At 39.2% G+C, this 25,412-nt stretch overlaps 1 protein-coding gene across 1 annotated transcript; it reads right to left on the reverse strand.

Annotated features, from left to right (window-relative positions):
* Window positions 1-126: 126 nt before the first annotated feature.
* On the reverse strand, window positions 127-23,497 carry gon4lb (gon-4 like b). Its single transcript, XM_052144623.1, has 31 exons — window positions 23,406-23,497; window positions 22,571-22,818; window positions 22,389-22,484; window positions 21,957-22,198; window positions 21,668-21,742; window positions 20,581-20,631; window positions 20,444-20,494; window positions 20,253-20,351; window positions 20,032-20,142; window positions 19,727-19,903; window positions 19,403-19,622; window positions 18,241-18,342; window positions 18,100-18,140; window positions 17,909-18,021; window positions 14,552-14,753; window positions 14,284-14,370; window positions 13,652-13,826; window positions 13,404-13,554; window positions 12,718-12,868; window positions 11,918-12,034; window positions 9,806-11,818; window positions 9,277-9,562; window positions 7,265-7,428; window positions 6,947-7,144; window positions 6,614-6,757; window positions 6,105-6,416; window positions 4,042-4,152; window positions 3,714-3,888; window positions 3,226-3,490; window positions 952-1,054; window positions 127-869 (listed from the first exon to the last, which is right to left on the reverse strand). Exons 2-31 carry the CDS (start codon window positions 22,797-22,799, stop codon window positions 756-758), a joined length of 6,375 nt encoding a protein of 2,124 aa, XP_052000583.1. The 5' UTR covers window positions 22,800-22,818; window positions 23,406-23,497; the 3' UTR covers window positions 127-755.
* Window positions 23,498-25,412: the final 1,915 nt, after the last annotated feature.

The raw sequence follows: 25,412 nt of genomic DNA on the forward strand, positions 1-25,412 counted from the left end.
ACCTAGAAATTAGCCCCATTTATAGACATTTGATTTAGCTGCAAAATTCTGAAAATATATTTTTCTTGACAATCTAAAAGTTGTATACATTAATACATAAATTGACATTCTTACACAAAACACAGTATAAATATTATTTTTATTTGATATCTTTTCAGATTCTTTTTCAATGTTCTCAAAACTAATATCTAAAGGACAAATAAAAACAACCACCCCAATATAAAAACTGTACATGCCCCCCCCCTATGTTCATGTATTCACAGAATGTACAATCAATCTGTCAGTAACAATGTTGGAGAGAATCTGCTGGCTTGTGCATTACAATGAAAAATGATTTTTTGCTGCTTTACAATAATCAAAAGTTTCATTTTGTGCTAAAGTAAAATCTCCCATAGGCAAGAGGCCATAGAACTTGCCTGAAATTTGAATAGCAATACAACAATCAAGCCCTATCAGAGCCTGAGAGCGGTTTATGTGCTACTAATATGTTCAATAACTTTTGTGTTTGTTGGTTTTATGTCTTCAGCATGTCTAAAAATACCTTCATATCAAAGTGAAATTATACTTCCTACATTAAAGAGGGGCTGCAGACCCCCTATCCCCATGTAAAATACATTTTGTGGCTGGTGTCAGTGCAAGACATGGAGTTTATATGCATTAGTAGTTTCCAATCAGTACAACTGTAGCCAGTACATTTTATTACACACTGGCAACAGTTCACTTGGATGGAGAAAAAAATTCTATGACTGTAGGGCTCAGTCCTGCTCCTCGTCAGTGGCAGATTGCTGTTCAGTAGCCTCATCCTCTGAGCTGGCCTGACAAGCTGATGTATGGAACAGACGCATCAGGTCCCGAAATCTCTGTGAAACCTGCAGAAGCATGGTAACATTGAAAAAGGCCCATTTCTATACTGAGATATTTATTTTCATATATACTTTATTATTCAGGTACCTCGTTGGCTGTTTTGTTTCCAAGCTGCTCTGACACGGCCTGAAAAGTGCTCTGACTTGCTCCTTGCTGTTGACAGGTAGTAAGGATCACTCGATCTGCCTCCCTTTAAGACAAAAACAGAGGGACATGTCAATTATTAGCATCATCAGATGATGCTTTCTAAGCAGGGGCATCTACAAACTACTTAACCTGAGGGCTATCTCACAAAGTAAGTTTAAGTGGCTAACAGTAAGTTTGAACAAACTCTGTTTTTTCTGTCTCAAGGTGGCAGGTTGTCTTTTACCAGTGTTCATCGCCATGGTCACTTGCGCTACACTGCTAACCTGTTTGGGAGCAGGTTTTATTTTAGGTTAAAGTTCGCAAACAGATATTGAACCAATCAGCTGAGAGTAAAGTGACATCTCTTACACAATAAAGTCACTCTCCTGTATCTCACACAATTTTTTTTTAAAAGATTTGGTATACCATATATTAAAGATATTATAAAAAAAAAGTATTCCGAGATCGGGAAACCTTGTATCTTTAAAGCAGCACATTAAAAATATATTAGATTCCTTGCATTTGTTTAAATACTGTACTTGTCTTTGTAGTATGTGATAAATATACTGGTAAAATTATATTGTAAACTATCAAACGAAGTGACATAGCTTGTACTTTTTTAAAACTCCATTAGGCTTTTTGTTGAATTTAATATAAAATCTTTCACATTTTAAATGAATATATAGATTTTTAAGCTTTTAAAATTAATAAACCTGTATGTTCTTATTGTGAGCTATAATTGAGGCTATAATTTCAATTACACATTATATTCAGTTTTTTTTTCCAACAGTCATTTCAACATTTCTTGGCAGCAGCTGTGTTTTTTTCTTGCTGTGTAAATGTTTAAATTCTTCAAATTTTCAAATAATCCCTTAATCTACAGCTGAAAAGAATCTTAAATCACAATGACTCTCTCCATGCTTCACACATTAGCCGTTCGTGGCAAACATCACTCATTCATGTACATGCACTTACATTTATGCATTTTGGCAGATGCTTTTATCCAAAGCAACTTACAGTGCACTTATTACAGGGACAATCCCCCCAGAGTTAAGTGCCTTGCACAAGGACACAATGGTGGTGGCTGTGGGGATCGAACCAGCGACCTTCTGATTAACAGTAATGTGCTTTAGCTCACTATGCCACCACCACTCAGGGTTAAGAACAAATATTAGGATCAAACTCTGAGTTGACAGAGAACGTTTATAGGCCTCAGTGCAATATAAGGCCTGCGAGGCCATTTGAGAAAAAATTTGAAAAGCAAAAAATTGCCTTGTCAACTAGTGTTACGAAAGTCACCATTTGTGAACTGAATGGGGAGAGCAGTAAACTGACACCAACCTGTTGCAAAATTGTCAGTGTCTTATAAAACAGAAATGTTATCATAGTAAACTCCACAAACAGTTAATTCCAAAAGGATAGATTAGTGTATAACATGTTGTAGATTAGCAACAGGCGGTTAATTCATTAAATGAGCCGTTTACTTAATAAACAGTTTTTTTTTGTTTTTTTTTCAGCACACTGAAGCATCTCCTCTAGATTTCACAAAAAATGGCCTCTTGTCTCACCAGTGACTCACCCATAGAATGTCTAAGTGACCATCGTGTTATGCTAGTTTTTACTAAGCTTGTAGACTCCCTTGATCGAAGGGCTTAAGCAATACTTGTAATATGTTGTTTCTTTTTTAATTCTACTCTGTTTGTATTCAGTTATTGTTGGAGTCATGATGAGGAAAAACCAACAGACGAGGATTAGTTTTTTTGGTGGAAAGAATACGTGAAGCTCTGAAGCGGATCAGACCAATATTGCGTGTTAAATCTCTGAACACCAGCAGAGTGCATTTTATAAAAAGCAAACTTTCCCCACTTGGTTTTCTGAATAATTCCATGTGAAATGATAAAAATGCGATAGCCTTGATGTAGACAAGAGGTCATACACATTTTATAAGAGGTCAAACACATTTTAATTTATTTATTTATTTCATTTTCTTCCTGAGGTCCATTTATAGTTATAATTTAAGTGCCAGGTTTCTGAATACTGAAGAGGCATTGTTGGTCTGTTCATATATTTAAATGTATTCATCTGTCTGATGTCAGGCGGTGGCAGAATTAGATTCATTATAATATGACCCCGTTAAATACAAAAACAGATTTAGCAGACAACAGGCCAGTGTTTGTATAGTGAAGTAATATTTGACTGGTGTAGAGAAGGCTTATGATCTGTGGCCAAGCTTACCTGGTCCAGAGGATGACCTTCTCTCCACTGGGAGTAAGCGAGATGTTTTTGGCACAGACGGGTGTGTCTAAGGCAGGACTCAGTGTGCTCTGCTGAATAGCATCTCTCTCTCCTGTTTCAACTGCATCCCTGCTGTCATTTAGTGGAATCGTGTGAAGTCTCCCTTCTCCGTCTTTTTTCTCCTCATCTTCCTCATTCTGTTCCTGCTCATCTGGGACAGGGGAAGGGTGTCTCTCACCTCCTGCCCACATAGGCCCATCACCATCTACAGACCAGGAACAGAATATATTCATTTCAAAAACACTTTCTAGAGAACTTTAAAAAGGTGTCCGCGCTTTATGTTGGTTATATACTACATAACAGTGAAGTCCAGCACAAACACTCAAAAGCAGACATCAGCCTAGAATGACTGGAGATATTGCTTTCACAATTAAAACAGTTTTGAAAACACTAGCGTAAATTAAGTAAAAGATTCAAAAAAGCGTTACCATTATGTGGACTGTTTGCTCCACTACCAGACTCATCTTTAACCTCCTTCTCTGTCTCTCCATCTTCCACTTGTCCTCTTGCCTCATCCTTGTCTTCTCCTCCTCTTTCAGACTGTGTATCGACAGATGGATATGTAGAATCCCGACTCTTCAGCACTTTAGATACATTGGTGGCCTGCAGATTCAAAACAAAAATCAAAAGAGTTCTGATCATATGTGGAAAACACAACATGGTCATTCTCCTTCATGTCAGTCTCCAAATGCAACCAACATAAATTACACAAATTACATTTTACATAAAACAATTTTACCACAGAAGAACAGGTACCTTGTTGCTGTGGCAACGTATGCATCCTTTCCTCTTATGCCTGCGATGTTTGGCATCGTGGCTGGAGTCATGACAGGGACAGGAGCAATCTTTCTCTGGCCAATCACAGTCCTGTTGACAACAGAAGCTTTAATACTCCTCTCTTCACATAACCAACACATCAGAACTAAATCACAACATTACCAACTACATGTAAAAGAATGGTGAAAACAACTTAGAATGTGAAAGTAGAGGGGCAAGAAAAAGTATGTGAACAGAGTTGGGTCTAAAGTGATTTTTTGAAGCTCTTGGAGGGTAGGGGGCAACCAACAATTCTCTCAGCAGTCCGAACAGTCCTTTGTAGTCTTCTAATGTCCAATTTCATGCTGAACCAAATCAGACAGTTTGACAGAAGACAGACTCCGTGACTGCTGAGTAGAACTGTATCAGCAATGCCTGTGGCAGGTTGAACTTCCTCAGCTGGCGAAAGAAGTACAACCTCTGCTGGGCCTTGTGTCAATGTTGGACTCCCACTTCAGGTCCAGCGAGATGGTAGTACCCAGGAACCTGACATGACTGCACTGCTGCCACAGTGCCGTTTAGAATGGTGAGTAGGGTCAATGTTTGGGTGCTCCTCCTAAAGTCCACTATCATTTCCATTGTGTTGAGCTCCAAGTTATTTTGACTGCACCGGTGAGCCAGCCATTCAACCTCCCTTCTTATGACTCTTTAGTCATCTTGGATGAGGCTGATGACAATAGTGTAGTCTGCAAATTTCAGGAGCTTGACAGAGGAGTCCTTGGCAGTGCAGTCATTGGTATACAGGGAGAAGAGTAGCAGGGAGAGCACACATCCCTGGGGGCACTTCCCTAGAAGTGGCCGTCCAGCCAAGATGACTCAAGACACAGCGCAGAATGCTTAATGAGGCTAAAAAGAACCCTAGACTGACAGCTAAAGACTTCAAGGAATCATTGGAACTGGCTAACATCTCTGTTCATGGTCTACTATTTGGAAAACTTTAAACAGGCATTGTGTCGATGGCAGGACACCACAAAGTTACTCGCTGCCTTCCAACAAAAGCATTGCTCTGCACCTGAATTTGCCAAAGACCATCTTGACACTCCACAAAGCTACTGGGAAAACGTTTTGTGGACTGATGAAACTAAGGTTGAATTGTTTGGGAAGAACACGCAGCACTATGTAAGGTGTTAGGAGCATCATGATTTGGGGCTGCTTTGCTGCTTCGGACCTGGACCACTTGCCATCAGAGGGAAAAATGTATTCCAAGTTTATCAAGGTATCCTACAGGATAATGTCAGGGTGGCTGTGCACCAGCTAAAGCTCAGTAGACATTGGATGATGCAGCAGGACAATGACCCAAAACATGGAAGTAAATCCTCTTCAGCAGTGGTTCCCAACCCTGTTCCTAGAGGCCCCCCAATACTACACTTTTTGGATATCTCCCTAATCAAACACACCTGATTCAACTCATCAGCTTGTTAGTGGAGATTCCAAGACCTGAATTGGGTGTGTCAGAAATGGGAGACATACAAATGTGCAGTGTTGGGGGGGCCTCCAGGAACAGGGTTGGAAACCACCGCAAAAAAATCCACCTCTTGGAGTGGCCCAGTCAGAGCCTAGACCTTAACCCAATAGAGATCCAGTGGAATGACCTTAAGATAGCAGTTCACACCAGACATCCTAAGAATACATCTGAGCTGAAGCAGTTCTGTAAGGAAGAATGGTCCAAAATTCCTTCCGAACATTGTGCAGGTCTAATCCACAGCTACTGGAAACACTTGGTTGAGGCAATTGCAGCTAAAGGAGGACTGACCAGTAAATAAAAGGGTTTGCTTACTTTTTCCACAGCACTGCGAATGTTTAAAGGAATTTTTTCAATAAAGACATTAAATATTATACTTGTTTGTGTGTTGTTAGCTTAATCACATTGTGTTTTGTCTATACTTGTGATGGATGAGATCATATTTTGACCAATTAATTCATGCAGAAAAGCATCAATTCCATAGGGTTCACATACTTTTCCTTGGCACTGTATATTATTGATATGAACAACATGAAGACACCTTGTAATTGCCATGTGTGCGCATTTCTTTCCTTCTCTTGCTCCTGTTGCTAATCGGTCGTATCTTGTGTGACTCTTCATCCTCCTCCAGATCAGGGAGTGTGACCTCCTCAAATCCCCCCCGAACTGCTTCACCAGAGCCCACATATATCCCTCCTTCTCCATCTGTCCCAGTCCCCACATCTTCCGGCCAAACCGCCTCCTCAAACTGGCCAGGACGTGCTGGAGGTGGACGCATCTCATCGAAAAACATCCAAAATTCTCCCTGTAGGTGGGTGTGGCCTTTAAGAAGGGTGGCCATCTGGGCTTTGAGCTGAGTTCAAAGGCAAAAATAACTTTTTATCAAATACCTGCTTACTCTATGAAGCCACAGACAATTGAATAATTAAATTAATCTACTAGCTGTTTAATGCTTATTAGTCATGCAATGCTGTCTAATCATATATCTAGGAAATTGCAGAAAAAAAAATTCATCATCTAAAAATTCTAATTTCATTCATCTATCGATACCTCTTCAATACCAGCAGGATTAAGTGCAGTTCCACTCTGTAGCGCTCTTACTATCTTCTGATAATGAGATGGATTCTCCCCAAAACTGATCTCCAATTGCCGCAGGAACCGACGACTCCTCTCAAATGACTGCTGCTCCTCAAACTGGGGATGGGAGAGAGAATAAGGGAGAATAAGAGAGAGGGCATTTATAATATTCTTCTATTCTCAACTGTAACATACTAAATTACATGAACAAAATGACTACATTATGCATGGCAGGTCTTTGATCTGGTTGAAGTCCTGCACACAAAACTAGATCTCTTTTTTTATCTATAAAATGGTTAGAAGTACCAGTCCACACTCCAATGCTTGTTCGGGCAAGAGAAATGCAGCAAAGTCCTTGAGGAGATCAGGCCAGTCCCTGAGCAAAGGTTTCAGCTGGGAGAAAAGTTCTACAATACTACGGCTGTTGCCTGCCTGATCGAACTCATAAAGCAGCCCAAAAAACTCTTCTACCTTACCAGGGGCATCTTGTAATGCCTCACGCACCTAAAACAGAATAGACGAGAGAGAAAATTAGTGTTTCTCCAGTGGAAGACTCACAAAAATAGTAAGGGAGACTCTAGTTTGTTAGAGATACAATGGATGGATGCAAGCTAGCAGTCTAACCCTGCTGAGATAAGCCTGGGCAAAAGCCATGTCTTTGCTCTCTCTCATTGGATCGTTGTCTAGGATGTGGTCATCATAGAGTAGGACAAGCTTCGCGGTATCTTTACTGCCTCGTTCCTGACGGCGACAGCGCTTCAGACTACGAGGAGGGGGGCGACCACGCCCTGCAAAAGTAAATGGATTAACATGTGAACATTTCACATTGATAAAGTTCGGAAACTATTATTTAATGAATTAATTATATTTGTAATGCCATATCAGCATAAAAGGCTATTTTCATTGCAAGTTCCAAGTAGTCTAAGAAAACAAAACAATAGGGCAATACAATAAACACAAACGTATAACATTGTAATAAAAAATAATATATTTCCAGGTGAAACCTTTTAAAAAAAAAAACCATACAGTAAATGTAAGAACTTTCTGAATAAAACTGCTGTCTAGTGGTACTAAAAGCAGGACAGTCTTGTAAAACAAATGTAATAGTCAATGGTATGTTACAGAACTCACATGATGGTGATTCTTCACCTTTCAATAAAAACATGTGCAAGTCTTGAATAAACAATACAACATCTTGTATACACAGTTTGATCATGTTTAGTTTCAAAAGAAAAACAGAAAATCTCTTTTATTGATGACAGGGTTGACGTCATAAAAGTTGTTATGAACACTCATTCCATTTGTCACTTTTTTTAAATATACAAGATCATTACAGGTTTGAGATCTAATGTTGGGATTTAACATTCTGTAATTCTCAATTGGAGGGCGTCCTTTGCAGCAGAATCTGCCTATTTGTTACCTGACATTTCAATATGGCCTGTTATCCAACAGAAAACCATGTTAAAATTTTGTCTCTGTAAAAACCCACTTTAGGTATTATGCTGACAATTATGGAAAGTTCAGTATTTAAAGACTGCTAATGAATAATGAATAAATTCTGTTGATGAGCACCATCTATCCGTTTAAGAGTTAGGAGCAAAGCACAGGCCTCAAATGTAAAAACGAAGCTTTCTAAGTCCCTTCTCCCCCGATCACTCAGTTTGGCCGGGCGGCCAGCTCTCAGTCCTAGTGGTTCCAAACTTCCACTAGGAAGTAGTAACCCATGCAGATAGGTTGGTTATGTCTGAACGTGCAAATGTGATTTTACCACTTGCAATTAATAGTGCAGACAGTCTGCCTGACAAGATCTGATTTGAGAAAAAAAAATCTGATTTGCCTGCAGTCTGAACATAGCCTCTGTGTATGTAAACTTCTGACTTCAACTGTGTTTAATGTGTATATACTAATGTTATTCAATAAACACAGAATAAACATCACACCGCCAGACTACATGTAAACATTATTTATATACACTAATATGCCTCGGTTGCTTTGTGTATTTTTAATGGATTAAAAGCAGCTCTTACATTCATACAGACTGGATTATCACGTTTTGTAATATTGTGGCCAAATCAGATCAGAAAACAACACAAACACGTGTAACTTCTGAATAAGAGATGTTTACGGTGATGTCACAAAAGACTCGCCGGCATACGGAGGTAAATTGTGGATGAAATAAATTTTAAAGTCCACAAAAGTCAAATTTGGCAGTATTTGTGCAGAGCTCAGACCTGAATACATATTTCCTGGGAATTGGCATTGCTCAAACTTGTTTTTTGATGTTTTTCTTAATATAGTTACAGGTGTTTTTACATTCACTGCCATTGTTTCCTCCCGCTGATTGTCACAAATATGGTGGCTGCGGGGAAAATGTGATGTCACTAAAACAATATGTATGTCAATATGCAGTGACTGGAACAGAAAGCAGGTGTCTCGAAACAAATAGTACTTTTAAATTGACAGAACCTCTTAAAAATGCTGCACTTTTTTGCTTAAAAAGTAACAAGACACGGTGCAACGATCAAAAACATTCATCCACCGCATATTTACAAATTAAAACCAATTAAACAACAGACAGATGTAACAACGTTTTGGGTGTGCATGGCCATGAAGGTGTAAACACATTGATTGCTGACCTTTGCCACGGCCTCCTCCTCTCCCGCTGGTCTGTGGGGGGTCATCCCCGGGTGGTGCATCTCCCTCAGGAAGCTTTCCACCATCCCCTTCCCCTGCTTCCATTTCATCACCCTTCATCACCCCATCCTCCTCATCCTCAGAGTTCTCCTCCTGTGAATTCTGGGATGCAGGGGAGTTCTGGGAGTTTGGGGATGTTGGGGACGTGGGGGAGTTTTCCTCATCTGAGTCTCCCTCTCTGCACAATCTCCTCTCTGATGCCAACCAGGTCAACTTCTCCATTGTCTCCTACAGAAAGAATTGTATTTGTATAGCGCTTTGCACATTACATATTGTTTCAAAGCAGCTTTACAAAAAATCATGCCTTAGTGTCTTAAACCCCCCCAGTAAGCAAGCCAAAGGATTTGTGGTAATTAAAAAAAAAAAAAGGCATAACATATTTAGGTAGTGGAGGGAGAAAAACATTGGGAGGATCAGTTCTGGAACACATCCACTACAGTATATAATAGTAATTTCATGTCACAAACAAACCTGAAGTTCAGGCACTGAAAGCACAGATTCCTCTGATGCTGATGACATCACTTCCTCCTCATCTTCATCCTGTGTTAAGTCATCAAAATCCTCCTCTTCCTCATCCCGCTCTCCATCTCCATCCTTCTCTTCCCTTTCTTTATCTCCATTTCCATTTCCACTGCCACCTTCATCTCCATTCTTCTCTCCTTTATCTCCATCACATTCTTCATCTCCCCCACTCTCCCTCTCCTCTCTTTGTCTTTCCTGACCATCACCCTCATTTCCATTGTTCTGTTTCTCTCCCCCACTGGCATGCTGCTCCTTTCCATCTCCTGTGCTATGTTTGATCACTCCTGGTGTTTCCTGTGTATCAGACCCAGAGTGGACAGGTTGATGCTTTACTGCAACACTATCCTGTTTTCTTTGCTCACTATCAGCCAGATGCCTTGTCTCATCACCTCCAGAACTATCTCTATTGTCCATCTCCATCCTATCTCTGGCTTCAGCACCATCATCCGTGTTGGAATCAGGGCTGGTCAAACTGGGTTCTGGGCTACAGGAGGACTCTGAAAGTGCCAGGAGAGGACTTCCAAACAGAGCACTTGCCATCTTCTCTTCCCATCTGTCTCCAACCATTTCTTCTTCCCCCTCCTTACTTTCCCTAGCATCTCCATCTCTGACAAGCAAAGACTTTGCTGGTGTTATGATGTTTAAAGGCACCTCAGTCCCTCCTTTGTTATTTAGCACAACGGAACTAGTGGGAATCTCAGAACAGGCAGTTTGCCGTTGTGGCACCATTGATGAACTCACTGATGCATCTTCAGCAGAAAGTCGGGCAGTTTGGTTTACAACAATTGAGTCGTTGGGCAGAAGTAGAAACTGAGGCTCTCCTGTATGTGAAACACTCTGAACTAGCACAAACTGAGATTTTTCTGCTGGTGCTGCTTTGAGAGGTGAGAGGATCTGTGAGCTGGCTGATGGAATACTGCTTGTAAGAGTCATTAGTGATCCAGAATTGTGATTTATGGTCATTTGTCCATTTTCGACGCTATTTTGGATGAGTGTGTCATTCAAGGTTTGCAAAAAGTTACATTCTGTTGCCAGTGTTGTTCTACTCAAAGTGTTCTCCAGAGCCTGTGTTCCAGGGACTAACTGTATGACAAGGTCCTGAACGGGAGGGGTATAAGAGGATGCGACCAATCTCTGTTCAGCAGTCAGATGAAGGCCGTTTTCTTTAGCCGATGTGGAAGAAGGATTGATAACCACCATGGTAGAAGTGGTATCTGATGCAAAATTCAGTGTAAAATTCAAGGATGTTGCCTGGTCCATAACAACAGCAGAATTATATAAACTACCTATACTCCTAGATGGTAGGGGCAATAATTGGGGCAGTTGAGTGGCTGGTTTCAAAGGTGCAAGTTTTCTTGGGATAGTCTGTTTCTTGCGCTTATCTGATATCTGTTGTGCTCGGGGCGTGCCACATGTTTTAACTGACCTGGTGGTAAGTAAAGGGCTGTCAACAGAAGCAGATGGGGACATCTGAACTAGAGTGGGGGGCAAGTTTGCAGAATTGTAGGCTGGGTTACAAGACCCCAATTCTGGAGTAACATACTGAAAGTTAATAGGAAAAGGAGTGCTAAGTGGCACAGTCCCATGTGCTGGTGCTAGAGGGGTTTGGACCAATGGGAGGAACCCATTTGCAGGAGTGCTAGGTCCTTGGGCCAACAAAATTACACTATTAGATGGAAGAGCTGTGGAGACACTAGTCAATAAATTACCAGTACCTGTGGGGCATATAGGGGCTTTAGCCAATGGCATAAGAGCAGGTCGGGAAAACCCATGCAGAGGCCTGGCTTTGGTCTGCAAAGGGAGACTTGCTTTCCTTGAGGGGTGCAGGCGCAGAGAGATGCCTTTAGGGAGGAATTGTGGGTATTGTATTTTTTTGGGGAAGACATGGGCAGGAGATTTGGTGGTTGAGGTCACCTCTAAATTGGTCTGTGAAACTGCCCTATGGATGTGTGGTAAGCTTTTCTGTAAAGAGAATTTGAAACCAACAGGATAATGTCTGAAATCAATACTATTAAGACTGTTGTTTGATATGGGTAATAAGACCAAGAGGGGATGTAATACCCGAAGCCAGTTGGGCATGACATTCTGCTCTCTCTCCACAGGAGGGTGCTCCTCTCCCGGTAATACAGGTCTGCACATTACAGGCAAAGGAGGAACCACGCCATTCTGGCAGTAAAACTAGAAGATACAACAATATTACACAGTTATAATAAAGTAGAACTCACATTTAACATTACTTAATATTAAGATATTTTTCAACAATTTAGCTTATCAATTTGCTGCATTAGAATATGTTGGAATTAAATTACATGTAAAAGGTTTTGACTCACCCACTCATTCTTTTTTACTACAATATTTCAAATTACACAATAATAATGAAGACATTTGCTCTGCACACTCCGGGTACTACGCTTGGCACCTGTTGCCTGTTTTTCCTTCATTATCTGGTCCAATTCATCCATTTCAATTGCCAATTAAAATGTTAGTTTTGTAAAGAAATTCACAAGTATGCACACTTTGTTTGTCTACAAAAAGAATATCAAGCATTTAAGCATAAACATTCAGATCAAAAGGTTTTGAAAATCTTGAGAAACAAATTCAGTCAAGTGTCAAAACCTTTGACCTCCTTCACACTTGGTAGTGTGAAGATAGGAAAGTGCAAAATAGAGACAAAATGAAACGTCCTGTACCGTACATACACATAGTTCAAAACATAATAAATAGCAACTGCATTATATTCATAGTGCAAAGCATGAATGCATCATCTAGCAATTCTATTGGAGGTGTGAGATTAAAATCTGCATGTGATGGAGTGAAGATAATCAGAGTATATCAGGATGGACATATGGTTTCTGAATCACCTTAATGACGTTGTGTGGAGCTCTGCTGGACGCCATGTCCTTGACACGCACATGCAGCTGCTCCTGACGCTTGGGGCGGATCAGATACCGACTCATCAGCTGATATGGAAACTCTGTTTGAGCAAAGTGCTTCAACCCTAAGACTATCAGACTATAGAGAGGTGAGAGAGAGAGAGAGAGAGAGAGAGAGAGAGAGAGAGAAAACTGGCTGAAAGTATGGCACACTATTTGCTTTAACACAAGTCAAACTAAGCAAAAAGCCCATATTTAAGGAGCACTAATTTGACCCTAAATAAAAAGTTGGCAGATGCTATTTATACCCTGGCTGGTACAAATAAATATAGATGCTATTTAAAACCCAGGACAAATAGTGGCAAATACTATTTGCGTCCCAATTTAAATACTAACATACAGCATTGGTATGTTGCAGTGTTTATTGCGTTTATTTTAATTACAAAAATTAAGCATGGTTACTATATTAACATTGTATTACTGTAGTAACAGCATGGTTAACTGCATCAAAACTATGGATTATTTACCATTATAAGGAAAAAAAATCAGAGATGAGAGAGAAAACAGGTTGGTAAAAGAGTGGGACAAAAAGTGGAATTGAACCTGGGTCTCTAAATGAAAAGCATATTCCCACCGGCGGGAATCTATGGTGGGGAATTTATGTTAATATGTACCTGTCCTCTCCTTTGCTGTAATAATATTTGCTGCGTGGGGCATGCAGGGCTGGATCCAGACTGCAGTGTGGTATGAGCTCAGGGTACAAAAACACAGAGCGTGTAGCAAACAACCATGCGAGACCAGCAGGGAGAAATGGATAGGGATGGACTGTAGAAGCACAGAAAACATACTGCCATCAGATATACACAATACCATGTATGAGCACATTTTTGGGGTCATATTCATTATTTATGAGGTGCCTGACCTGCGTGACGGCGTGTGGGTTTGGGAGGGAGATAAAGAGGAGAAGGAGATTCGTTTAACTCTTCCAGCAGGTTAAGGGACGGCTGCAAGTTACACACTCTGAACAAGCTTCTAAAACCTGGATTAACCACTGATCTGCCCTCCTCGGCTCTCTCCGCAAATGACAGCAACTCACTCTGTCAACCCAAGAAGGAAAACAATTATTGTAACATTATATCAGTGACTCATACAACACCAATAAAAGGGACAATTTACTGTGAATCTTCCCTCATGTCCTGTTTGGGTAAATGTCTATGTGGTACTACGACTAGTCTCAGCAGAGCTGTCAAGCCTAAACATGAAATGTCATGTGTCTTCTACCTGTTTCTGTATTAAATAAAACATTTTAGGACATAGTCTGAACACAGGAAAAAAAAAACTTTAAAGATACAGACCATCTAGAAGTCAATCAATACTTTCAAGTAAAAAGATGTTATATTAGACATTAATTTGGTTACAATTAAGTCCGTTTTAATTAATGAATTCATTAAATGTTCACTTTCAAACCATGCCCATCTATCTTTTGTTTTCTGTGAAGTGCCTGACAGATTCTGAACATATGAAATTAATTACTTCCATTCCCAGTTTTCTTACCAGGAAAAGTTTGGTAGTTTGAGTTTCACTCTGTAGTGCCCCCACATAGCTGCAAAGCATATTGACCTGCGTCAATAACTGGACATGCTGCAGGAAGAACAAAATAAACAAGTTAATAATAGTCTGTGGTCTTTCAAAACAATGCAACAGCCTACTTTCCTTTCAGAGTAATATGTTTTTGCAAAATTGATTGTAAATGGCTTGACTGATCATATTGTGATAAGATAACCCATTGCGAGTAATTATACGTGTAGGGTCTGACACTTACTTGCTGTATCTGCTGCTGTAGCTGTACTCTCTGAGTGGAAGTGACTACCAGAGGACAACTGGGCTGCACAAGAACCATGCCAGGCCCAGCTGCAGGCTGGGTAGCCCGAGCTTGGTTCTCCCGCCTCTGCTGAAGACTATCCAGTTGCTCTCTGACTGTACGCCTGCATGCCGTCAACATGTGAGCCAGCGGCTCCTCAAATCTGATAGACACACATCAGAAACAGAGAATCTTTAGAGATTAAAGGATCTTACAACAGCACTATATCAAAAACAACAGAGAATATTTAGAGTGTAAGGGAATTTATAACAGCACTATATCAACAACAACAGAGAATATTTAGAGAGCACTGTATCAGAAACTACAGAGAATCTTTAGAGAGTAAGGGAACTTATAAAAGCAGTGTATACAGTATGTGTAAAAAAAAGAAGCCCTTAAAATTATGACAAAGGAAAGCTGTTGAAGCGCCATACTAATGAGCCGCTTCAAACAGTGCCTAAACAATGCCAAAAGTAGCCTAAAACAATGCCGAAATAGCAATTTGTCATTTTCCCAGCCCGCACAGCCTAGGTAACTTCAGACAAAATGGAAAGTCTTTTCAGAAGTTATTAAAGATTAAAGCTTTTTTTTTCTTCTTTAAAATAATGTGCAAAATAAGACTAAGAACTTGTATTAAGAAATTTTATAGTTGAATATGGAAGAAAAAAAATATATTTTTTTTGTTTTTTGCCTAAAAGGAAATTTGTGGAAAGACATGTTTTTTCCCCCAATTACATTTATTTATTGATTCGTACAATAACAAATAAAAAATGAAAATATATACACTGAATCAAAATTTAACCCCCACTATTACCCCTCCCCAATCACCAACCCCACCCTGACCCTCAACGAACATCCCTGTGGTCACATATTGGTATACACACACACAAAAAATAAAAAAATTATAATAATCATACACATTTCAAACTTAGCTTCTCTCTCCACGGCCCCTCCCCTAGAGTCCCCAAAACACATCTCCAATAATCCCTTGATAGAAGTTAAAGCTCCATCCTACACAATCTGAACTAGCAGGGAGTAATACACAGATGCCTCATGACCTTTTCCAAAAGTAGCAATCACCTGCAGCTTTAGGGGGTTTAGGGGGTGTGAGCTACTCCCAAAAATATTACAGAGCTGGTGGTGCAGCTGTAAATACCTAAAGAACTGAGATCTGGGAATCCCAAAAATGTTGAACCAAATTTCCAAAGTATCTTAACACTCCACTCTCATATAGGTCACCGAGTGTAGTAACCCCCCTCACAATCCACTATGACCAGCAGGAAGGGGACTTATTAATACATAATTTTGGGTTCAGCCATATGCTCGAGGCACCATTTAAATAAATGTCCAAATTAAACACTGGACACTTATGTCCATACCGAGTGTAAATGCGAGACAACAAGGTGTATTAACTTGTTTACACTTAACTTCTCTGGTTAGTTTGATAGAAAGGCTTTACAATGTCGAAATAGGGGCAAGAACGGCAATGCATAAAATCAGGTAGATACAGGGAAGGAGCTTCAATTAATGTTCACATCAATCATCAGAATGGGGAAGAATGTGATCTCAATGATTTCAACCGTGGCATGATTGTTGGTGACAGACAGGCTGGTTTGAGTATTTCTGAACTGCTGAACTCCTGTGATTGTCACGCACAACAGTCTCTATCATTTACTAAAAATGTTGAAAAAAGCAAAAAATATCCAGTGAGCAGCAGTTCTAGGGACTGAAACATCTTGTTGAAGAGAAAGGTCAATGGAGAAAGGCCAGACAGGTTTGAGCTGACAGAAAGGCTAGGGTAACTCAGATAATCACTCTGTACAATTGTTGTGAGCAGAATAGCATCTCAGAATGCACAACAAGTCAAACCTTGAGGTGGATGTGATGCAATAAGATGCAGCGCAACAGATGCATCCTATGTAGACAGCATAAATAAATATAGTGGGATATATTTGCTTTTGATGCAAAGTGCCGCACCGCTCACGTACATTCTAGACATGGTGTTAGTTTCGTTTTTCAGTACATTTTAGTTTTAGGGCTGCCAAAGTTTATGCATTTATGGAGATCTTTTAAAAATACTGTTTAATGACAAAGTTTCTCAGGATTGTATAGTGTTATCGCTTTCTAGTTGCATTTTCATGCTGAAGGCGAGTTTTAAAGGTTTTAGATTTTATAATATACTGAAAAAAAACTCAAATTAATGTAAATTCAAATAAATTCTGCAAATTTTTATCTTAGTTTTGGGTCATGAAAATGTAGGTTACAGTTTGTGGAATTGTTAATTTTGATTTTTAATTCAGTTAAAAATATTTTCATTTCGATTTTCCACTAACGATTGTAAGTGACAGGCAATCTCACGTCAGTTTTGTGCTGATACAATTCTACAAGAACACTGATCATTGGTTAAAAACAGATGACATGCATGATGTGAGGGTGTGGAGGTGGGGGCGTGGTGGAGCACTTGTCCAGAGAAAGAGAGAGCTATATGGGTGCACACACCGGAACGCTATATGTCTAACACCAGTTTCTGATAGCAGTGAGCGAGTGATATAAGGCGGAACCACACAAGAGACGGAGAGAGAGACATGCTTAAACTGCCAAGCTGTCTGTGTGTTTGAATATGCTGAAAAGCTATTCTACAGTTGAATATTAAAGACTGGCCTTTTGAGTTGAAGCTTCACGTTTTCCTGTTTCCTCTTTTACCCCACAACGAACCCTTTACAGAGGGTTTTAAATAAGGGCTCGGACGATGTTGATCATGATATCAAAAAATGGAACATGTGGTTTAAGTGAAGTTCCAGTAAGTAAGAGTGTTTTGGTTGTGTATTAAACATGCATATGTGAGTATAGATTTTATCTATTCCAGAAAGCAAGCTCTAATTACAGCCTCTGTGCCTGGATTCTGCATGTAGCTCGCAGACCCATGGCATAATCTAGTCAGCACAATCACAGAGACGTAAAGACCAGTACCTGCACAGTACTCAACAGAGTATGTAAAGGCAGAGGCCAGGGTACACACTGTGAGTGTGTGTGCAATTATAATTAATGTGTGCATGTAGCTCTGTAGTGTCCATATTGCATCCTGGTTCTGCAGTGATACAAGTGGACACATTAGAGCGTCTCTCTCTGCCTCCCTACCCAAACAGACACAGCACTTCTCTGCTGCTCTGTCCCAAAGGGAGGACTTATGTGTCATGTTACACAATAAGATGATAGGATATTTGCTGACCAATGGCTTATTAGTTTTTGGCTGGCTGATGAGTGTACTAGGCAACAGGAGCGCAAGCATGACATGGTGTTTAAATAAGCTTGTTTAACCTGATGGCTTGTGGAACATTAAATTGCAGCGTGTCATTCGCCTCCTCATCACGTTCCTCATCTTCCTCGTGACCTTCCTCATCCAGTTCATTAGCTGCCAACTCATCGTTGAACTGCAGAGAGGAGATAAAACTAAATTAGTGAGGAGTGTGTGGCTTTAGTTTGTTTCTGTATATGTACAGACCTCTTACCGTCTCTAACAGCTCTTCCATGAGCTCATTGACTTCCCTCTCTGTGAAAGAGATGAGAGATTACTATTAGAGATTACACATTATATCAGGCACATTTGCAAAAATGCATGATCTTGCAGAGCTAGATCAAATTGGACTCACTTGTGATACGAACAGCACGATCATTTCGATAATCTTCCAAATCAGGCTCATCTAAATCATCTAAAAAGTTATACTCAGGGTCGTCGTCTTCATCACCCTCTTCTGAAAGAAAGAGAAATAAACAAAGAAAATCTTAGAGAAAACATACAGAGAGTGTTGATACTGAGAGGAGATTGGTGAAAAGGACAGAGAAGAGATACATCATTTAGAAAATAGAGGTTGTACTTAACTGCTGACACACACACATTAAACTCATCTTACACACTGAGGAAGCCATTAAGGCGTTGAAAAAAAGTGCTTTGAGAGCAATTGTTTGAGAGCAGCGGCTCGGCATAACAGACTCATTCATGGGTTGAGGTTTTTTAAGGACACAATCACATACGCAGTTTCTTTGATACAGTCCAAGCTAGTAAACAGGAAGTGTGAAGAAAATCAAACACTAAGTGCACCAAATCATTTTGAATGAATGTTTCATTCTTTTTGTTTGTTAAAAATAGGTTTAAGAGTAGTGTTTGGAAACGGGGTACAAAATTAAAGGGATAGTTCACCTAAAAAAAGAAAATTCCCTCATAATTTACTCACCCTCATGCCATCCTAGATGTGTATGACTTTCTTCTGCTCAACACAAAGATTTGTAGAAGAATATTTTAGCTCTGTCAGTCCTTACAATGCAAGTGAATGGTGACCAGACCTTCAAAGCTCCAAACATAAAGGCAGCATAATAGTAATCCATAAAACTCCAGTGGTTTAATCTACATCTATATAAGCCTTATGATATGTGTGGGTGAGTAACTGATGCTGCCTTTGTCATTTTTGGAGCTTCAATGGTCTGGTCTCCATTCACTTGCATTGTATGGACGTACAGAGCCGAGACATTCTTCTAAAAATATATTTTTTATCCTGCAGAAGAAAGAAAGTAATACACATCTGGGATGGCATGGCGGTGAGTAAATGATAAGATAATTTTTGTTTTGGGGGAAACTTTTCTCAATTTACCAAACACTGACAGTTGTGGTAAAAAGTTAGTTTTTGGCCCTATTTGTAAGAATACAAACTTAGTCATGTGTGTTATGTGTAAAGGTCTTATATACAGGAAACAGAGTCAAAGCAATCACTGCTAGTGATCATTATTCTCTCTCTGTGACACGCTGAAGCTGCTGACCTTCATTGTCCAGGTGAGAGGTCATGAGTCCCTGTAGCCACTGAGTCCATTCGCGGTCCTCTGGTGTGGAGACATTATCATACATATCTGGTGTGATATCTGGTGCACGTAGCTCCGCCTCTAGCTGATCCAGAGGTACGTCTCTCAGCGGACGCTTTGACCGAGTCCGACAAGCTACAAGATTGTTGTTCGGCTCTCCACCACCACTGTTGCTCAAAGTCTTAGGCAGGTAGAGACATATTGACATTAGAGACCAAATCTGACCCTCCAGCTGGAGACAAATACACTAAGCAAGAGATTTTCTGTGCATGTGAGTTTCTATACCTGGTAAGGTTCCATACAGAGAGGACTGAGTTCGAGCTCTTTATCCACAGCGTGGAGTTTCTCAATGAAGGGGTCAGTGGCCCTGAGGGACCGTGAGGTGCCACAGGACTGAGGAGGTGGGGCAGGGGGACCCATAGGCACTGCCTCAACTCTCAAGTGCCTTGATGGTCTTGGTTTCTGCAAGAAAGGAATAACGGATAACCAAAAAAAAAGACAGTGAGATTTAAATAAAAGAGATAAGTGTTTAGAAGCTTTAAAAGCTTTAATAGGGTAGCAGCATGTGATTGTAATGATGTATAGAGCACCAGTCTAGGGCTGTTGCTGGCATCATCACATTTTGAGGGCGAATGAGAGAAAGAATGTCGGCTCCCATGCGGTGAGGAGGCTGTGCTATCCACATCACTCTCCATAAAAGTCTGAGAAAAAAAATAAAATCACATACATACAAACGTGAAAACTCCAAACAGAACAATTTAATCCAATTTGAATTCTCAAGCCAACACATTTTTATGTTCATGATATATACCTCCTCAGCAGTTTCATCTTCCTCATCTTCATCAGGACAATACTCTTCATCAGAGGAGTCGTCCTCCTCTTTCAGGGGAATGTCCACAAATTGGGGTGGCTGAGGAGAGTATCCAAAATTACCAATTAGCAGTGGACATCAACAAATAAGAAAACAAATATTCACAGGTGACATCACAACCATTAGTTTACCTTAATCTCATTTGATTTCTTAATTGGCGAGATATTCCAGTTGCCCATTCCCTGAAAAGCCAAACAAAGCTGCAATTATAGAGTATGATACTCTAACATATAAATGTTTAAAATCTGATAAGATACACAACACTCACCACCCCTTTTTCAACAACTTCTTTGAGTTTTGAACGTGTCATCTTAGGTTCCTGGATTTAAAGTTACCGGAATTGTTTTTACAAAAGAGACGAAATCATGGAATAGCTACAATATTCAAACAAAACACTATGCTGTGTAATAAAATTACTTTCAATGCTGCACTACAAAAATAATTGCTATGTTCATATTAGGGCTGGGTATTGATACAGATTCCCCAATTCAATTTGATTCCAATGAGTACATTTGCTTATGTGTCCTAGTTTATATACACTAACTGAGCACTTTATTAGGAACACCTGTACACCTACTTATTTGTGTGATTATCTAATTAGCAAATTATGTGACTGCAGTGCAATGCATAATATCTAAACAATAAAAAACAAACATATGGGTCAGGAGCTTCTGTTAATGTTCACATTAACCATCAGAATGGGGAAAATGTGTGATCTCAGTGATTCAGACCATGGCATGATTGTTGGTGCAAGATGGGCTAGTATGAGTGTTTCTGTGATAACTGGTGATCTTCTGGGATTTTCACGAACAACAGTCTCTAGAGTTTTCTCAGAATGGTGCCAAAAACAAAAAACATCCTGTACTCAGAACTGCCGCATACGGAAACGACTAGTTCGAGCTGACAGAGCTACGGTAATTCAGATGTCAATGTCAACTTTATTTATATAGCACTAATAAAACAACATTTGTTGACCAAAGTGCTTTACAGTCAAACACAAAAATGTGAAGACATAGGGCACATCAACCCCTCTTTTTTTCTTTACATATTAAAAAGTTAAAAACAAACACTACATGTTTTATCAAATAGAGGATTTAGGAAGTATTTTAAGGCTGAAGATAGATAGTGGGATAACCACTCTGTACAATTGGAGTGAGCAGAATAGCATCTCAGAATGCACAACATGTCGAACCTTCAGATGGATGGGCTACAAAAGCAGAAGACTATGTCAGGCACTTTATTAGGACCACAGTGTTCCTAATAAAGTTCTCAGTGAGTTTATCTTGAAATATACTAAGTAGTTCCATTAGAACATAAAAATTCTCAGGTATTAAAAAGAAGAGGGAAGCTCTTACAAACAAGGGCATGTCCTGGGTGTCTCTTATGGCTGCTTTCATCATGGCCACAACATGCTCATTGGTTACCACCTCCTGAGGTCAAACACAGAAATTCAACTGTTAAATAGTGTGCAATTTATTTCTGTTTTGATTGCAACATTTTCATATGGTGATGATCTTTACTTAACTTTCTTGATGGTTCAGAAAAAAACCTCAGAAGACCACAGAGAGCTCAAATACTCGGAGAAGAATATTTATAAGGCCCAAAAGTTTCAATAAATTTCAGGCACGTTTAATTTAGACTCACATGGATAATGTTTCGAACGTTGACAGAGGAGAGGTTGAGCTTTTTTGATTTGAGGGTTAAATCTCTGTCCAACTTCCTCAAATCTTCCTCACTCTCATCCTCTTCCTCGAGCCCTTCTTGCATCTCCCCCCTGTCTCCATCCTTCTCAGGGATCTCTCCTTCCTTTTGAGTTATTACACACTTCTTTACATTCACTCCATTCTTTCTCTTCAGCCACTCTTTCCCTCCAAACCTGTCCTCATCTATGGACAATCAAACAACGACAGTTTAATCAGATCTAAATGAACCAGTTTAAAAAAATAACAACACAAAAGTCCATATAACATAGTTTTAAATAACAACTGATTAATGAGAGGAAGAGAACAAAAATAATCTGCTAGTTTGTTTAATAACAAGGCTGAAATGTAAGGCAACGGAATAAAGGTTACTCACCCACAGTGATGACGAGACCCAGCTCTGCATCCTCTTCTGACAACAGGGGGGATGAAACTGGGGTGGAGGACTGAACACCATCATCCTCAAAAATGTCTACACCGAGAAAGAGAGAAAATAAACACATAGCAAGCTCTCAAATAACTGTCACTCAATGAAGAGCAAAGAGTTGTCACCACTACCTGCACTGGATTTCTGTTCCAGGGAATCACATTGCTGGACGTGTTTTTGTGGAAACCGTGTGTGGACTGAGGTCCAGCTCTTTGTCTTAGTGGGGGTAGAGATCTTCCTCATCCATGAACTAGCGGACAGTTTGCGTGAGAATGGCGATCTGCTGAAAGATTCCCTCTTAGTTGCTTTGGCAGTATTGGGTTGTGGGTCTGGAGAAGTTGACTTTCGTTTCCAGCCCATTTTCAAAACGCTTCTGAGCCTAAAACACAATTCAAGAAAAACAAGTGATACAACCCTTTGTTTTGCGATAGAGACTTCAGATAACTACAGTCCTTGTTCGCGTCATTCAAAATCTGAACGGGCCATTTTGGAAGACACAACATAGACAGACATTTCGACGAATTAAAAACAAAGCAATAAAGAGCCAAGAATTAGACAGCTTGTGTCTAAATACAAAGTGAGCTGCCTAACTAGACAATATTTTAGTGCATCATACGTGCAAAAATCCAGTGGGTTTCGCACGATAGCGTATTAATAAATAACAGCAAGAAAAACAAAGTGCCGTATTTGCTTCCTTCCACGAGGCATTATCTGATACACTCGTAGAATCAAGGTAAATATGCTCATAAAGATATGTTTATTTAATAGCAATTCATTGTTAATGAAGTGCAGAGAGATGGATTGTTATGAATCCGATTAGTCTCCTCTGTCAGTTAGCTTATTGGCTAACTGAAAATAGCACCCCTCCACTAAGCAAACCAAGCCAATCGAAAATATATTGTGTTTATAACATGCAATTTTGTTTTTTGGTCTCTTCATCTTTAAAAAGGTAAAAATCCCTCTTACCCACGCACAAGTGTCTGAAGCCATCAGAAGCTACAATCCGATACACATTAGCCCGCCGCTTCACAACAAACGGCGAGTGTTACAGGCTTTTTCGTCCCTTGTAAACACAAGCGATACAAATCCGTTCCCAAACCGTAGTCCCGCGGACCGCGATTCCTCCTCCTACTTCTATACTCTTTTTACACTAAAGTGTTTTTTCACACACGTTTTTGGTCCACAAATAATGTCTTTGAGAGTACTAAGTAACAAGATATATAACAAATTTGTGAAGAGATATCGAATGTCTCATAATTTCTTATAATTAAATTAGGGCTGTCGATTTAACGCGTTAATTCAGTGCGATTAATAATTAAAAAAAAATAACGCATTTAATCGGACCATAATAAGCAACAGTCCTGAGAAATGCAAGCTTGTAGTATCACCTGTTTACTCCAGAAGGCAGTATATTAAATTTCTTCAGTTTTTACAGTGAAGAAAACATTTCAGTAGTTCTTGCGTTCAAAACACTCGAAGGAGCACAAATGCAAACTAAGGGATCTCAAGATGTGTTTAAAGATTGAGTATTAAACTATATTTAACTTGAAACAGTGACCTAAACATTTTATGTTTATGATGCAACACACCCGAGATACTACACAAGCATGTCTGACGCTGGATTGAGATGGTGCAAAATTTGTAAATTACCAATAAATATTTAAACATGAATAAAATCAAAGAAATTTCCTTAAAACTTATTTACAAGTACTACCTCACTAATTATTTTCTTGTAGAGAGATTTAATTGTGATATTTAGTATATTCTGTACATTTTGTGGTCTGCAGGAGGAAACATTTATTATGGAGTTGTCCCTACTCTACTTGTTTTTGGTCTGATTTCTGCAATATTGTTAGAGATCATATTATTCCCAGCTTTCAACTTTGTTTTGAAAACGTTTTATTCGTTTTATTTAGCTATGACATGTCTCTTCATAAGGAATAGTATTTGATTAATGTTCTGCTTTTGTTGGCAAAGTTTAGTATTCATAAATGTAAGAATGGTGGTTATAAACCATTAGTTTTAATTTTTAATTCAGAGGTTTAGCAATACCTAAGAACAATTTCCAATTTGAGTAACAAGAAAGCTGTTAAGTATTGAAATATGTAAACAATTTGCTATTTTTATTAAACTGTTTATTTATTTTCCATTTTGTTGTTGTTTTTTTAATATACCTCTTGGCTCTAGATGTAAAAGTTTTGTAAGAATTAATAAAAACATTAAAAAAAAAATGTCTGACGCAGGTCTAAATTGACAGGTCCTTAAACAAGCCCTCATAATAAATCTCCAACTGATTGACAAATTCACTTGTGAAATGGATTGCTGTGAACTGTATGCCAATGATTGGATTATGATCAATAATATGGTAGTAAACAATACATTGTATTCTAAAGCCGCTTTTTGTATTGTCTTATCAATGATTAACTCTTCTGCCACAAGAATGTAATGCATTTTAATTAACTGAATTTCTTTTATATATATATATCATTTCTAAATATTTAAAAATAACTATGTATAATTATATATTGATATAAATATTTATAATCATTATATATTTAATAATTGTTATATGAGGGGCTTTCTGAGCAAATTTTTGTATATGCGATTAATCACGATTAATTAATCGGGACACCATGTCATTAATTCGATTAAAATTTTTAATCAATTGACAGCCCTAAATTAAATATTACCTTATCGTTTCCGAGTTCCAGAGACCCCAATTATTGAACTACTTCATATTCACCAACAAAACGCTAAGACCTCCTAAACAGTCATTTTATTACTTTCTGCTATCAAAGCAACTGCCAACTTTTTCTCACTTCCAAATACATGTTTTCAATGTTTATTGTGCTCATCTCCCTCTTCCTTGCATGGCAAACTCGTTATATCGCCCCCTCAGTGACGCTTTCTGCAAAACTCGTCTTGCGGAGGGAAATGCGGCGCTTAAAGCTGCCGTTGAATAGAGCAATTACG

Source organism: Xyrauchen texanus, chromosome 15 (genome assembly GCF_025860055.1).
Source record: "Xyrauchen texanus isolate HMW12.3.18 chromosome 15, RBS_HiC_50CHRs, whole genome shotgun sequence".
Lineage (NCBI taxonomy): Eukaryota > Metazoa > Chordata > Actinopteri > Cypriniformes > Catostomidae > Xyrauchen > Xyrauchen texanus.

Bases quoted from the DNA above. Each gene is read 5' to 3' on its own strand.
- gon4lb (XM_052144623.1), bottom strand. From the start codon at position 22,799: ATGGGCTGGAAACGAAAGTCAACTTCTCCAGACCCACAACCCAATACT. The intron at 14,371-14,551 runs GTAAGTGTCAGA...TTCTTCCTGCAG, and splicing joins TACAGCAGCAGATACAGCAA to CATGTCCAGTTATTGACGCA. The intron at 6,758-6,946 runs GTACTTCTAACC...TCCCATCCCCAG, and splicing joins AAGCATTGGAGTGTGGACTG to TTTGAGGAGCAGCAGTCATT.